We start from the raw sequence: 16,680 nt of genomic DNA, 5'->3' as shown, positions 1-16,680 counted from the left end.
ATAATAAATCCCTCTTGCTTGAGGTATATAATTTTTTGTGGATTGCTAGATCATATTGGCTAATATTTTGTTGAGTTTTATATATACTAGTTTGGGTGGGGATTCTAAAAATTGAATCTCTTTAAATACTATTCATGTTGTCTTTCAACTTTATTGAATTTTGGTAATTGTGGCATTTGAGGAGTTGACCCATTTTTTATATATCAAATTTGTAGCATAGTTTTTCATAGAATGCCATTTTCTTCCTTTTAATGGCTGCAGTATCTGTAGCAGTATTCCCTGTTCATTCCTGATTTTAATGATTTTACCTTTTCTTTTATCTTGGTCAGTTATGCTAGAATTTTCTAAATATTACTGATTTTTCCAAAAAAAAACAACAGCTTTTTTCCATTTCATTTTTAACATATGAACTTAGATTATTCATTTGAAACCTTTGTCTTTCTAATGTAAGCATTTAGTGATGTACATTTTTCAGCACTACTTCAGCTGTGTCCCACATATTTTGATATTCTGTATTTTCATTTTTATTCAATAATATGTAATATTTTCTTTTGAGACTTTCTCTTTGACCCTTGTATTGTTTAGAAGCATGTTTTTTAATTTTCACTTGTTTGCTGTTGTCTGTAACTAGTTTCTAGTTTGATTCCATCATAATCAGAGCAATACCCAGCATGACTTGAGTACTTTTAGATTTGTTGAGGTTTGTTTCAGAGCCAGGATGTGGTCTAGTTGGGTGGGTAGTCCATGGGTGCTGGGAAAATGTGTATCTTCCTGTTGGGTGGCGTGTTCTATGGACGGCAGTTAGATCGGTGCCTTTGGCTTGCTTCTGAGAAAAGGTGGGGTGGAAAAGTCACCTTCCACTGGCCTTTCCCTCCGTGTGGGACGGGGGTGTGTGTTTCGTTGGTTTTTGGCCGCTATTCCTGGTCCTCTAGCTACAGAAGTCAGGCTTTCCCCTCCGTCGGTCTGTCTGTCTGCAGGTGAGATGGAGGCTTCTGCAGCGCGTCGTCTGGGACGTGTGAGGCCTAGGAAGCCTGGGGACTCGCTGGCCCATGCTCCTCACGTCTCAGGGCCCTTCACGCCCTCCTCTCGCGGCTCCTGTGCCTGCGTGTGTTCAGTCCAGGGGTCTCAGGTACAAGTGGGTGGCCTGAATCCCCCTGCTATCTCACATGACGTGTGACTTGGACGTAAGCAACAAAGCAATGAAGAACGATTAGATGAAAGTGTTAACTTATCTAAAATATGCTACTTCCATAGATAATATTATTTGATATACATCTATGAAATCAAACTTACAGCCTTAAAATAGAATGCATCCGTATTACAGAATTTTTGACAAAATGAATAGATGTGAAATCAAAATCTGATGAATGGAGGTATACAGAGGCAGATCGACACTAGCAAAATGCCAGCATTTGTAGATTAATCATAAAAGCAGCTGACAAATTCTGTCGAATGACGTTTGAAGAAACTAGACATCAGTTGAAGTTCTTCAATGATGTTGCTTCATTTTTAAATTAAAATTGTGAACCGATATAATACATGAGCATGATTTTAAAAAATAAATGGTAGCACAAGTCTTCATTCCTTGCCCAGTCTTTTCCTACTCCTAACTCTGTTTCCCAGAAATAAGTCACCCCTGTCAACTCTTTTATCTGTTTCTGTCCATGCAACTTCAGATATCTAAGTAGCATGCTATATTCCTTTTTTAAAAATAAAGATTTTTAGTATGTTACCATTATAAAACACTAAAAATAAAATGATCAAGAATTGCCCTGAAATGGTGCACTTGACAGAAAGCCCTCACAACAGCGGGTTGAATGTAGCATCTCAAGGACTTGCAGAAGAGCGAGGCTGTCCCGGGAGCCTGCTGTCTGACAGCGGCGCTTTAATTAGCGTGGCCGCGCCTGTGTGTGCAGGTCCGGGCGGTCACCATCTGGCGCACCACAAATGGGGACTGGTCTCCCAGCGCTCGTTTTGCAGCTGACTGCACCAGGCTTCCTGAGCATTCTTCTCCAGGCGCAGCTGTGGTGGAAAGTGCTGTTCTGACCTTCCTTCCTCCTTGCGTTTTTCTTGATGTTGAGAAACACTCGATAAAACTACTATGTGGCTTAAAAAGCTTAGTTTATTAAAGTTTAATAAGAAATTTCTTTTAAAAGGGAAGCCAGAACGATTAGCAAAGGAAACACTGAGTTTAAGGAGAGACTCATTTTCTCCCATAAACTGTCATCACAAAGAGGCTTTTGTACAGAATATGTTACCGAGAGCCATGCATTGTAGTAAATAACCTTCTAAGCACGGCCAGTGTACACCATTGACACCATTTTACATGTGAAATGAGAGTCTAATGCTTTGGCTTTTCGGTATATTGCTAAAGACGTGTGGTTTGCTCTTTATGAAAATAAGCGCAAATAGCTCAGAGGATGGCTCATGGGACGCTTAAATGTCACATTCTCTAAGTCTCACAGTTGTCACACAAAGAGGATGGAGGTTTGGTATGTTTGTATTGAAAGGGTGCCTGAGGTTTTTCTGAGAAATGTAAGCTGTTTCAGAATTACATGGTTAATATTATACCTTTATTCCCAAGGTAGTCAAGTTTGATTCCCCAAAAGAACAACAGATTTTAATGTTACCGTTGAAGAATAGGGCAGATGTAAAAACATTCCACAACCTAATGGACTCCTGAGTTTAGAAGGTCCTCTAATGAAAAATCTCTGTGAAAATGCATACGGTTAAAACTTTTAAAAAAAAACAAACATTTTTTTTTTTTTTTCCAGATAGGAAGGGAGAGGGGGAGAGAGAGAGAGAGAGAAACTCAATGATGAAAGAGAATCATTGATCAGTTGCCTCTTGCATGCCTCACACTGGGGATCGAGCCTGCAACCCAGGCATGTGCCCTGACTGGGAATCAAACCATGACCCCCTGGTTCTTCGGTCAACGCTCAACTACTGAGCCATACTGGCTGGGCCGGTTAAAACTTTTTAATGTTCCTTGCCAAAATGTGACACAGTATTCTTTGACTTAATAAATATCTCAGGTTTATTTTTGTTGCCCATTTTTCTCTTGGAAGGCAGCTATTTGGAGCATGCACTTGCATGTGAGAGTAAAGAGGAAGGCTAATACTTGCATAAAGACCATTGATCTTTGGAAAATGGTGGGTTCAAAAGGTCTACCCTTCCAAAGCTGGGGGGGTGGGGGGGTGAAGGGTTCTGCACACTGTCATTTCTCCCTGAGGAAAACACTATGTAGTCAGAAGAAATAGGCTTCTTCTGTCACTCATTGTTGGATGGTAGATTGAATTTTATTGTGTTTATTAGGGATTAACAATTCTAGAAGAACTAGGAAAGGAAAATAGATGTTTAAGTTGAGAATGTATTATTTTACTACTTTTTTAATATACCGCAATTACTGCCTTTTCTGTTTTATGTCCTACTAATGTGATCCATTTACGTAAATAAATAACACTCTCTACATAGAGGGACTATGTGCCTTTTAAACATTATATATCAAGAGTAAAGATTTTGTTTTTCTAGTACTAAATATGACCTTGAGATTAGAGTGTTTCTAAGACATTAGAAGCCTGGTGCACGAATTTGTGCACAGGTAGGGTCCCTCTGTGTGGCCTGCAGGGATCAGGCTGAAACCCACAGTCCAACCCTGCCTGCAGCTCCTGCCTGCCTCTCCCGCTCATCCTGGCCCCACGGTGCCTGCCACGGGCTCATGCCCAATCAGTCCTGATTGGAAGAGGCTTGCACTGCCACAGCAGCACTCGCCAGCCAGTCATGACCCCTGTGTCTGGCACCCTCCAAAGGGGAATGGCCTGCAGGATCAGGCTGAAACCAGCTCCCCGACATTCCCTGAGGGGTCCTGGATTGCAAGAGGGCACAGGCCAGGCTGAGGGACCACACTGGTGTACAGTCAGGGCGGGAGGGACTGAGGGAGGGCTCCAGGAAGTGTCCACCTCACCTCGCTCAGTCCCAATTGGCCAGACCCCAGCAGCAAGCTAACCTACTGATTGGAACATCTGCCCCCTGGTAGTGACTGGTCGACCAGTTGACTGCCCCCTGTTGGTTAGTGCACGTCATAGTGAGCAGTTGAACAACCTTAGTATATCATTAGCATATTACACTTTGATTGGTTGTTCAGTAGTTCTGCCGTTTCATCTATTTGTATATTACCCTTTTATTATATAGAATACTAGGTGGGGGTTTAATATCAGGCTTGGCATGTCACACTGATTCAGTAAATGCTTAAATGAATTAAGGACTGAATTATTGGGAAAGCATTCATATGTCATTAAAATATTGTGTGGTATAAGAGTTATTGGTGAGGTCAGAGTGATATTACCCTAGACAAGTCAGGGTACTTCGCAGAGGAGGCAGTGACATTTGTGCTGAATTTTAAAGGATGGATAAGACTCATCACAGAGAGACTGGAAGAAAAGTCAGTCAGGGCATTATTTTCCTCCGAGCCTAGCTGTGGAGAGAGGAAAGGAGACAGGAGAGCTGAGTGACATGAGGAGTGTGGGAGGAGTCCAGAGGCTGTGAACTGACATTGGACGAGTGTGTCGGCACTAGAAGATGAAGGGCTTGAATCTCATGCTGAAGAACTTAAACTTTTATCTCTAAGCTGTAAGGAGTCATCAAAGGCTTCTCAGCAGGGGAGCAGTACAACCTTTTATTTTTAAATGGGAAAAGCTTAGGAGAAAGGAGCTCTTAAAGGGAAATATTGAAAAGCAAAAGAAGATCGGGTTAATAAAGCCAATTTGTGTGGAGAACTGGGGGGTTGGGCATAGGTAGAAGTTTCCCTTGGAAAAGCCTGAGGATGCTTTTTTCGAGACAGACAGGAAGGTGGTAGTGATGAGAGAGAATGCAAGCGGCTGCAGTCTTCAAGGCAGTTTCCCTCAGGGAGACACACGCACAGCACCTGGACTTCCCCATTGTTTAAAAGAAACCAGCTGGATACTGATAGCGATCGAAAGCTGTTTCTGTGGGAGAGTTCTGATAACTTAAAAGAGGGACCTGAGGGACCTCATTGAAGTAACCTGTCTGTATACCATGAGCGTCTGTCTTTGAACAAATCACAGTGTTAGATAAGCAGTGTGAGCTGTTTTCTACCAATGTGCAGCTTCTGACACTCTGCATCCCAACATAGAGTAGTGCTCACAGCGTATTGCTGGTGTCTTTAACCAGGTGAAATAGATAACCTACAATCCGTAGCAGGTCTTTAAGCATTTACGATGGAAAAGATGTAGATCAGAAAGTCTGGTGTGTGTGTGTGTGTGTGTGTGTGTGTGTGTGTGTGTGTGTGGCGGGGGTGGGGGTTCGTGTGGCCATAGGCACGTGGGGGAATGCAGGGGAGCCAAGAGAGCACACCTCCTATGCAAGAGCCCCAAGAAAACCAAGGACGCAGGATGGCCAAGAGAACCAGGAGCACTCAGGGGCCAGGAGAGCGAACGCCTTTGTTTAGGGACCTAAGCATCTCACATCTTGGCTCACTTGCAGGGGCTAGGCCTGCTTTGACCAGTGACCTCTTCCCAGGTGTGACTGAAGCAAGCACCTTCGCTCGTCCCTCCAACTTGGCCCGACAGGCGTCTGTCTGCTCCCTGTCCAGGCCCTTCCCCCATCGATCTTCGGGGCTAGACCGGCGACCCCTGGAGAGTGTAAAGCTGTAGCTTCCTGGCGAATCGCCTAAATGACATGCCTTAATATTTGGCCTTCTCTCTGCTCCGTTCCTGTTATTAATAACTAGGTCAATTACAAAGGTATCCCTCCTGCTCCTCCTGCTCCAGCTCTTCCTCCTCTGCCTCTTGCTCCTCTTCCACCTCTTCCCTTCTCTTATCCTCATTTTCCTTCTTTTCCTGAGGGCGCACTTTAAAACTGCAAATTCCCAAAACACCTCTCTCTCCAGTCTGATTGGGGAAGTTTGGATAAGACCTGCTTACCAGCTTTCGATCTGGGCTAGTTACTTAATCTCTCCGTGTCTCAGTCTCGTCTTCTGCAAATGGAAATAATGTAGTTCCTTTCTCATAAAATGATTGTGAGGATTATATGAGTCACTACATGTGAGGGGCTTAGCACCTAGCACATAGTATGTACTGAATAAGTCTTAGTTACTATAAATGTCATTTTTGTTTCAGATTATTAAGCATTTATGGTAGATTTAAAACATTTGTCCATAGTCTGACCAGCATGCGCAGTGGTTGAGCGTTGGCCTATGAACCAGGAGATCACGGCTCAATTCCCGCACATTCCAGGTTGCATCCCCAGTTGGGGCATGCAGGAGGCAACCAACCAATGATTCTCTCTCATCATTGATGTCTCTCTCTCTCTCCTCCCCTCTCCCTTTCTGACTGAAATCGATAAAAAAAAAAAAAAATTTTTTTTTTTTAATTTGCCCATGGACCACACCTTGAAAAACAGTGACTTAATGGCGTTGTGGTCAAGTGAAGGTAAGGGGCCTTCATGAAAAATGATCTTCACAAAAGGAATTTGTGCTTCACCTTAGATATTTGAGAGCCAGCAAGACACTAACAGCATCACAACCCAGTGGGGGGTGGGGGCACTGGCTTTCAGAGTCACGTGAGAGACCACAGCCATAGCGAGGTATACCTGTCAGAAGTGGTGGGAAATGTCGAAAGAGGGGTTTAAAACTCAAGGGATGGCCGAGAGCGGTTTGGCTCAGTGGTAGAGCGTTGGCCTGCAGACTGAAAGGTCCCGGGTTTGATTCCGGTCAGGGGCGTGTACGTTGGTTGTGGGCACATCCCCGGTGGGGGCGTGCAAGAGGCAGCTGGTCAGTGTTTCTCTCTCATCGACGTTTCTGGCTCTCTATCTCTCTCCCTTTCTCTCTGTAAAAAATCAATTAAAATATATATATAAAAAATAAATAAAAACTCAAGGGATGATCCATAAGAAGGTGGTAACACAGAAGCCAAGTCCAGAGAAAAACATGACAGTGAAGATATCTGACAGTAATATCAAACACAGAGAAAGGTGTTGGGAAGCTGATGTGCACGGCTGCCTGCATCGGTATCATCTCGCTGAGGGCGCCACACCTGCCCCCCTCCCCCACCGGCTCCCCTCTTTCTGACATTCCCATCTGTGAGGCCCCGCCCACAGTCACCACCTCACAGGAGGCTGGGACAGCCGTCCATGACTCCCTTCTCCTGCCCGTCAGTCACTAGGTCCTGTCACTTTTACCTCCTAAATGGTTCTTAACTTTGTCTGGTCCCCTCCCCACTACAATTTGCCTAATTTAGGCCCTTCTTTTCTCGCTGAAATACTAGACCCTACCTGGTCTCACTGCCCCCTGTCTTTGCTGTGTTACCTTCTTCTCAGGAAGCCAGATTTGAATTCTCCAAAATTCAGATCTCACTTGGAATCTCGTGTTTAAAATTCTTCAGTAGAATTCTGATCTAAACAACAGGGAAGCAGTAGATATATTTTTTTAATCTTCCCAAATCTCTTTTTAAAAATACAAGAGCTTCTAGCACACCAAAAAGAAACCCACAAACAGGATCTTTTTTTAAAAATATATATTTTATTGATTTTTTTTACAGAGAAGAAGAGAGAGGGATAGAGAGTTAGAAACATCAATGAGAGAGAATCATCGATCAGCTGCCTCTTGCACACCCCCTAGTGGGAATGTGCCTGCAACGAAAGTACATGCCCTTGACCACCGGAATCGAACCTGGGACCTTTCAGTCCGCAGGCTGACGCTCTATCCACTGAGCCAAACCAGTTTTGGCCAGAGAGGATCTTTATGGATGCCAAGCAGCACATCACTCCAAGAACTCCAGGAAAAGGAGATCGGGCCAAAATGCAGGCAGCCTGGAGACCAGCGCTGTAGCTCTGAGGAAGGAAGCCGTCCCCCGAGGGTCCCGGACTGCGAGAGGGCTGGGCTGAGGGGAACACACTCCCCCCCCCCCCCCCCCCCGTGCATGAATGTCATACACCGAGGCCCCTAGTAAAGCCTCTTATTTAAAAGCGTGTTAAAAACCCATGAATGAACAGCAATAGAACAAATGCAAAATCTAAAAATACAACTGCATATGGAAATTTAATACCGTATGTAATAGAAAGCAGCATTTCAAATCAGTGAGGGAAAATTAACTTTTTTTTTTTTTTAATCCTCACCCAAGGATATTTTTCCCTTTGACTTTAAGAGAGCGGAAATGAGAGGGAGGAGGGGGAGAGAGACACACACATTGATTGGTTGTCTCCCGCACATGCCTCTACCAGGGCCGAGAAACCTGCAACCGAATTATGAATCAAACACACAACCCTTCGGTTGACACTGATCATTTAGTAAAACTGGCCAGGACGAAGATGAACTTTTTAATAAATGGTTGTGGGACTGGAAAAGGATAAGATTTCATTCTTCACGTGTACACAGGATAAATGTCAAATTAATTAGAAGTCTAATTATAAACAATAAAACTTAAAATACTTTTTAAAATGTTTTTATTGATTTCAGAGAGGAGAAAAGAGGGAGAGAGAGAAACATCAGTGATAGAGAATAATTGATTGGCTGCCTCCTGCATGCTCCCTACTATGGCTGATGCTTAACAACTGAACAACACTGGCCAGGCAAAACTTTAAATATTAGAAGAAAATATGGGATAAAGTTTCCCTTTATGAAGGTGAATATGGAAAACTTTGAATTATGGCTCAAAACCAAGTAAAATAGAAGAAAAATGACTATTTTAAAGGAAAATAAAAAGATAATTGAATGACAAACTAGAAAAATATAATTTTAACATTTTACAAAAGGCTAGTGTCCCTGATATATATATATTTTTTTAAATTAAAAACCTGATAGAAAAAAAATAGTTCACTTAAAAAAAATTCAAATGATATTTAAAATGTTAAAAAGGTGGTCAATTGCACTCAAGTTAAATGTAACTTAAAATCAAATTGGAGATACCACTTCTTATTGATCAATTTGTTTTAAAAAAAAAATCCAAGTTTGACAACACACTCTTGACAAAGTTACAGGGAAAACAAGCATCCTTATACATGATGATGGGAACACAGAATGACACAGTTCTTGTGGGAACTAGCATAATTAGATAGATGCTTATCCTTTGTCTTAGTCTTTGTAACCCCATTTGAAAGACATAGCCCGATGATAAACTTACAAAAACTGAAAATGATATATATGCAATACTGTTCATCATGATATTATTTATAATAAAAGACTTGGACTACCCACATGTCCATCAGTAGGAATCTGCTTGAATAAACTGTACTCTACGCAGTAAAATACACTAAATGCAATAGTGTAGGACAGTGGTCAGCAAACCACCCCCTCGAGAGTCACATGCGGCTCTTTGGCCCCTTGAGTGTGGCTCTTCTACAAAATAACGCGGCCTGAGCAAGTCTGTTTTGAAGAAGTGGCGTTAGAAGAAGTTTAAGTTTAAAAATTTTGGCTCTCAAAAGAAATTTCAGTTGTTGTACTGTTGATATTTGGCTCTGTTGACTGAGTTTGCCGACCACTGGTGTAGAACATACCTGTAAAAGAGGGGGTTCTGTAAGATCTCTACGTGCTGCTGGGGGTTCATGCAGAACAGTTTTAGTTTATTGTAAGAAAGAGGGGAACTAGGAAAATACATTCCTTTATGTGGATTACATGTCACACATTTACATATATACACACATACACATATATGCTAACTTCAAAGGAAAAAATATAAGGATAAAGCAAAAATTAACATAAAGAGGTATTACTTTAAAAGGAAAGGGAGCAGGGTAGAGGAGATAAGTGAGACTTCCCTGAACCTGGTCTTATAGGTTGATTTTGGAACCATGTAAGTTTTTTAGGTAATTTTTTTTTTAAAGAAATGAAATCAAAATTGAAAATAAATGGAAACAAACTAAATATTTTTCAAGATGGTGGCATAAACAGATGGAAAAAAGAATAGTTTTAGGGAAATTTTTTTGACAGTACTTTCCTATTGGGATATATTTTTAAAATATTTTAAAAAGTCTAAGTGCATTGTTTGAGTCTTATTGTTAGTAGTATTGATTGTTTGAAACTAGTATATGTCTGTTTTAGAATAAAATGAATAAGTGATTATATTAATGATATTAAAAATCAAGATTTTCAGCATAAGAGAAGATATTAAAATCAAAGAAATTAAGTAATAACCCACCCTAACCAGTTTGGCTCAGTGGATAGAGCATATCGGCCTTCAGACTGAAAAATCCCAGATTCAATTCCCGTCCAGGGCATGTACTTTCGTTGCGGGCATATCCTCAGTAGGGGGCGTACAGGAGGCAGCTGATCGATGTTTCTCTCTCATTGATGTTTCTAACTCTCTCTCCCTCTCCCTTCCTCTCTGTAAAAAATTAATAAAATTTTTTTAAAGTAATAACCCTATAATCTTAGTTTTGAATGGGAAATATCAATATGAAGTCCTTTATTTTCCTTTTTCTAAAAAGTGCAGCACTCATCTGCCCATGAAAACCTAATAACCAGTACACCTGTGTATAGGATTCCAACTATTAACTGGAGAATGACAGAATTAGAAAAGTACCATTTTATATCCTTAATAAAATAATTAATCTCTGCCCCCCTCATTCCACCTTTAAGTTGCTCTGGGATATCTTTAAATGCCATTTCCCACTCAAAGGAACCACGGATTCTTGGAGAAATGGCCTATTCAAGGTTTAGAGCAGCAAATATTATATGTAAGGTGAATGTAGTTTCAGAAAGCAAGGAAACTTGAAACTACTAAAATGATGTCTAAAGGACCTTGTTCCATCTTAACGGAGCTTGCCATATCCAAATGAGACAGACCAATGAAACAGGAGGTTGTTAGAGGACCAACTTGCTATTCTAAAAATCAAGTTTTTAAAGAAGATTCATCCTGCCCTATCTGGTTCAGCTCTGGATAGAGCGTTGGCCTGTGGGCTGAAGGGTCCTGGGCTTGATTCCGGTCAAGGGCATATACTTTGGTTGCAAGCTCCTCCCTCGCCTAGGCCCTTGGTCAGAGTGCATTCAGGAAGCAACCAGTCAATGTGTTTCTCTCACATCGATATTTCTTTCTGTCTTTCCCCTTCTCTTCCACTCTCTCTAAAAATTAATGGAAAAATACCCTTGGGTGAGGATTAAAAAATAAAACAAAATACAAATAAAAAATATTCATCCTGGGGTTTTTTCTGTACAAATAATATTGCATAGTAATCAACTAGCTAATGAGGGAAAGTTCTTTATAAAAGAATTCCAACTAATAAATCAATTATAGACTTAGAAATCAACATTTTGCATTCCTTAATGAAATGATGTATTTAGGCAGTGATCATTGATGGCTGCTAAAATCAGTTGAAATACTAATTGATGGGACTTAGAATGCATGGATCGCACTGACAGAGCTTTGAACCTGTTGATCATGCTTGATATCACTGAAAGTTGGACAGTCTAACATTGTGTCCTCATGATGAGATGCAATTGAACCTGAATCAAGCAACTATCTTATAAGAAATGAGCCAAGCAGCCAAATTTAGAATGTAGGACAAATAACGCAGTGTTGTCTTTTAAAAATCGCATTTTAAAAAATGTATGGTAGAGTCTTCTGCTTATGACTAAGATGGGTAATGGGCTCAGTTCACGCTCCTGCCTGAAACAGTTAAAAAGAAAAATAAACACAGAAAGAAGATATGAAACAATGTTTTCAAGACACTGGACAACAGACAACAAAGGCAGATGATTCCTGAAAAATGGGGAACAAAGAGATGAGAATTATTTAGCTTGATGTTTTGCAAGAGTCCACAGTGCACCGAGAGGAAACCAGAGCTGAGCTCAGTGGACCACCTGACTTGGAATTCGGATGAGGTGGCTAGATTCACAGGACAGTTACCGAAGAGCAGAGAAATACACAGGGAAAGCAAAGCCCCAGGTCTGTAGGGGGTCGGACCGCCGTTGGTATTTAGCAGAGTATTTATTGATCAGCCCTGGTGTGTGAGGAAGCTCCCTGAGGCTGGGAGAAAACCATGCATAAGGATTCAAAGGAATAGTGCCCAGGCAACAATGCCTGGTCCCAGACCACAAAACCTCCCAGTTCATCGGGGAGAGGATTCCCGATGGGTCTCACTGGCTGAAAATCAAGGTGCTGTCAGGGCTGCATTCTTCTCTGTGGCTCTGGCCACCAATCTGTTTCCTTACCCTTTCCGGCTTCGAGAAGCCCCCAGCATGCCTTGGTTCATGGCCCTCTTTCTTCATCTTCAAGGCTGAGTCCTCACTGCCATCTCTCAGCTGCCCACTTCCTGTTCTTTCCATTTTCAAGGGTCTTAAGATTACATAGGTCCTACCCAGATAATCCAGTCTAATCTCCCTGTTTTAAAGTCAGCTGTTAGGCAACCATAATTCTGCCTGCAACATTAATTCCCGTTGCCATGGAACAACACATTCAGGGGTTCCTGGGATTAGGATCTGGACATCTTTGGGGAACTCATTACTCTGCCTATCACACATATATTCAAATTATTAATTAGAAACAGCAAAAATGTTTACAAGAAAAAAATCCAAATCCAAATTGTAACGATAAAAACTAGTGTCTGAAAGGAAAAGTAAACTACCTTATACTAATGGCAGATTAGGTGTTTTAGAAGAAATGATTTGTGAACATCAAGTCATAGCCATAGAAACTACCAAAAATGAAATGCTGAATTATACAAAACTATGAGCAGACCATCAGTGAGCTCTGGGACAGCTTCAAGCAACCCAACAGATATGTCATTGGAGCCCAACAGAAGATGGGGGCCATGTCAGCCAAAACACACAAGGGGCTAGGCCTGAGGACAGTGCGGTTGTCTCGCTGAGATCACCACCAGGGAGAATGCTAGAGCAACACCTTTCATTTTATACGCACCTCGAATATCTCCCACATGTGAAGGTGCAATTCGCCTATACAACCTAGAAGAATTAATCACCTGTGACCTACACCTCAGAAGCATTAAAGAGGTGTCCTCCTGGCAGGAGGCAGATGGCATCAGTGGATGTGGAAATACGAGAGGGAGGGAGGGAGGGGAGGAGGAGAAAGGGAGGGATGGAGGGAGGAAGGGAGGGAGGGAGGGAGGGAAAAGTGTGTTCAGTATATAAGTACTTGATATTTTTCTCACTTAAATTTCTTTAAAAGATAATTATTACAAATACCATATCTGATAAGGGATACATATCAGAATATATAAAGAACTGCAGTTGAACAAAACATTCATTGTGCCTTCTTTGTGGGGTTATTTGGTTCGTTTTCTCCCTTGTGGCATCTAGAATGTTGCTTACATGTAAGTGGGTGGCTGTCCTGCATTTGCATGTGGGGCGGATGGCGTGCCATCCTCTGCTGAGGCTCCATAGGCCCCTCCAGGACGCTGCGGTCAGAGACGACCTCTGGGTTGGAAGCATCTCTGCCTTTACTCCCAGGTTCCTTCCCTGATGTCTCAGCTGTTTCTCCCTTTTCTCCCTTGTGGAGTTTAATTCTGCTGGGTATTTCTGAAATCCTCAGGTCCGGGGAAGCCCTAGCTTTTCCTCATCTCGGCTCCTTAGAGGATTCCGCGTGGTGTTCTGTTTACTTCCCTGTGAAGGAGCCTGAGCAATCCGAACTCTGGGCCCTTGGAGTCCCATCCCTGTCAGAGCAGACTCCCTTTCCTCCCCTCCCTCCCAGCCAGCGCTGATGCTGTGTCTATGCAGGACGCTGTGTCCGTGCGGTGCTCGGATCCCACCACTGCAGTCAGGGGTGCCATGCCCTCTCTCCTGGTTTTGTTGAAGAAGCTGTCTGAGGACTTTGCTTTTACTCTTAAAGCTGCTCGGTGTGGTTTTATGAGGACATTTGGTTTTAAAAATCACCAGCACCACCACCTGTGCCAGCTGAAGGCCACTTCAGTCAGGCTTTTCTTCCTGTCCTTCCCCTGAGCAGCTCTTATCAAGCCACCAGGACTCTCTCTGCCATCTCCGGCGTCACTTCCAGTCCTCCTTCTCCTTGGCCTTAAACGCCACCCATCCAAAGCGGAATCCTCCCAAAGCTGCTCTTCCTGCATCTCCCCGTCATTTGACGCGGCTCTGCTCCCTCCGCGGCCTGGACAGAGCCGTCAGCTTTGGCCCGTCTGTCTCTGTTCCCACATCTGACCCATCTGCTCTCAGAACTGCCTTCAGCACATGCCCTGTTAGACAGTAACTCCAAACAATCCCAAAGGAAATAAGAAAATAATTTCATTTACAATAGCACCAAAAAGGATAAAATACTTAGGAATAAACTTAACCCTGGAGGTGAAATGATTAATCTCAAGATAGTTATACTGAGTAAAAGAAACCATATACAAAGTAGTACATCCATCTATGTAAATATCATTCCACTTATGTAAAACTCATGAAAATGCAGCTCTAGTAGCAGAAAGTAAGTCACAGGCACTGTGTGGGAGGGTGGGGGCCTTGGCCTGGTGTCACCTGTGTCTGCTGCCACCACCCCCGGTTTACTGTTCCCCATCGGGCAATCAGGGCCTGCAGGATGGGGCAGCTCCTGCGTTGAGCATCTGCCCCCTGATGGTCAGTGCACATCATAGCGACCAGCTATTCTGCCGTTACGTCAATTTGCATATTACCCTTTTATTATATAGGATATATGTACATACATTATAGAGGGGACTCATATTAAAAGAGACTTACTTGAGAGGCATAGCAACCAAATGCAGTGTTTGGACTTCATATACTGATTCAAACAAGCTAACGATAGAAAGATGTTCTGGAGACAACTAGGAAAATTGTAGTATAGTCTGAGTATTTGATAAGGTCGATTAATTATTGTCAATTTTGTTAGATAAGACTGTGACACAGATGAAAGCCCATTGTTAAATATAGTGAAGACTTTATACGTGAAATTATACAAGCTTGTGATGTGCTTTGAAAACCTCATATAATAAAGAGGGAGAATAGCTGAAAAATATAAACTAATGATACTTGGAGCTGGTTTATGGATGCAGAGAAGTTCATTAAATTATTTTCTTTGCATATTTTAATTACCCCGAATTTTTTTATGTTTTATGACTGTTTATCCTCAGGATAGAACCAAGGTGTTCCTTCTTTAGCTTCACAGTTCACAATCTGGCTATGTGTCAAGTGGCCATTTGTCCCATGTGCCTTTGCACCTATCGTCCCGGTGTAGTTGTTAGTAGGGCGCTCTGACTCCCAGAGCATTCTGATCTGAACAGGGAATAATGCTCAGCCTGCACGTTTCACCTCTGGTCTTCACTAGATTCTTTGTCAGCATCCCCTGGTGACCCTGTGCTTTTCCTTATCTAACGCCTTCCTGCTCCGTCTTCCACGCCTGAGCCCCAGCAGTGTTTCCTCAGAGCCTTCCCTGGCATGGCTCCGCTGCCCTCTCCCCTTGAGCCTGCCTCGGAGTGCTGCCAGCCCGAGGCACGCGCAGCTGTACGAGGCTGTCCCCAACTCAGTCTGCTTTGCGAGATCAGAGGTCCGCTGTCTTTTCATCTTTGGGCTCTTGGTGTCTGGCAGTGCTAGCTATCAATGCCTGGCAAAAAGTTGCATCAGCCCAGCCTTCTGTAGAGACTCTGACTTAACTCTCAGATAAATGAACATGACTCAACCCTGGAAAGGTAGCTAGACCTTCCTAAGATGGCAGAGCGCTGTGGGGACAGAGACAGAATAGAATTGTGGCCACGTCCTTCTCCCACGCCTGGTAACGTGAGGAGCTATTTCAAGGAGCATTGGAGGTTTCCTTTTACCAGGACAGAGCTTACGGCATCGTGGAGCAAATTAAACCATTGGGAGCTCTGACAGGTACAACAAGTAGAGTCTGATAGTGCTGTAATATTTCCAATGCTTGTTGAATACAAAATGCAGTGGTGATTATGCTATCTGGCCCCTTAGCTATATTCCCTTTTTAATTATTCAACCAGAATACTGAGTCTCTGGGAAAACTGCCAGTTTCTCTGACCTTTAATTCTCTTTTAGAGCCCTCTCATATGTTGTGACATGGAGAGTGATATAGAATACGAGGAACGTTATACATTTAATTATTTTAAAATAACATTATTCAGAGATCTTGCACTAATGTCTGTTTTTCTTTGCAATGTCCATAGCGTCGTCTTGGAGATGCAGCCAAGAAAGCCATCAGCAAATTGACAACCAGAACAGTGAAGAAAGGCGATAAGGTACAGTAATGAAGTAACTTTAACACTGTTAAAGCATAACGTAGATTTGCTTTTGATTTAGTGGGAGAGAATATATCAATTGTGTCTCATTTGTTAGTCTATTATTTTTTTCCAAGTATACTCTAATGCTTTATTTTAAATTAGCTTCTCTTTGAAATCTTACTATGTTTTTTATTTTATTTTTTTAATTGATTTCAGAGAAGTAAGGGATAGAGAGATAGAAACATCAATGATGAAAGTCATTGATGGGCTGCTTCCTTCATGCCCCACACTGGGGATCAAGCCCACAACTTGGGCTTGTGCCCTGATCAGGAATTGAACTGTGACCTCCTGGTTCATAGGTCGACACTCGACCAACCGCTGAGCCACACTGGCTGGGCTGAAATCTTATTCTTAATATGCCTGCCATTTGGAAGCCCTCGTATAGTTCTCTACCTTTCCTGGACTTTAATGCTCTTGCTGTTATTAGCTTACTGGATGACTTATCGTTACCTTACTTATGGTATTCAACAGTTTTCT

General features: G+C 42.4%; 1 protein-coding gene across 5 annotated transcripts in view; it reads left to right on the top strand.

Annotated features, from left to right (window-relative positions):
• Nucleotides 1-16,680, top strand: part of RNF130 (ring finger protein 130) — a 110,516-nt gene that overhangs the window by 52,795 nt on the left and 41,041 nt on the right. For all 5 annotated transcript variants that reach the window (XM_084885269.1, XM_084885267.1, XM_084885271.1 and 2 more), the window contains exon 4: nucleotides 16,090-16,161. In XM_084885269.1, coding sequence (XP_084741395.1) covers nucleotides 16,090-16,161 — 72 coding nt within the window. The remainder of the gene's footprint in view (nucleotides 1-16,089; nucleotides 16,162-16,680) is intronic.

The sequence above is a fragment of the Pipistrellus hanaki genome (assembly GCF_964339955.1).
Source record: "Pipistrellus hanaki genome assembly, chromosome: 5".
NCBI lineage: Eukaryota > Metazoa > Chordata > Mammalia > Chiroptera > Vespertilionidae > Pipistrellus > Pipistrellus hanaki.
This window is presented reverse-complemented; position numbering and strand designations above follow the sequence as displayed.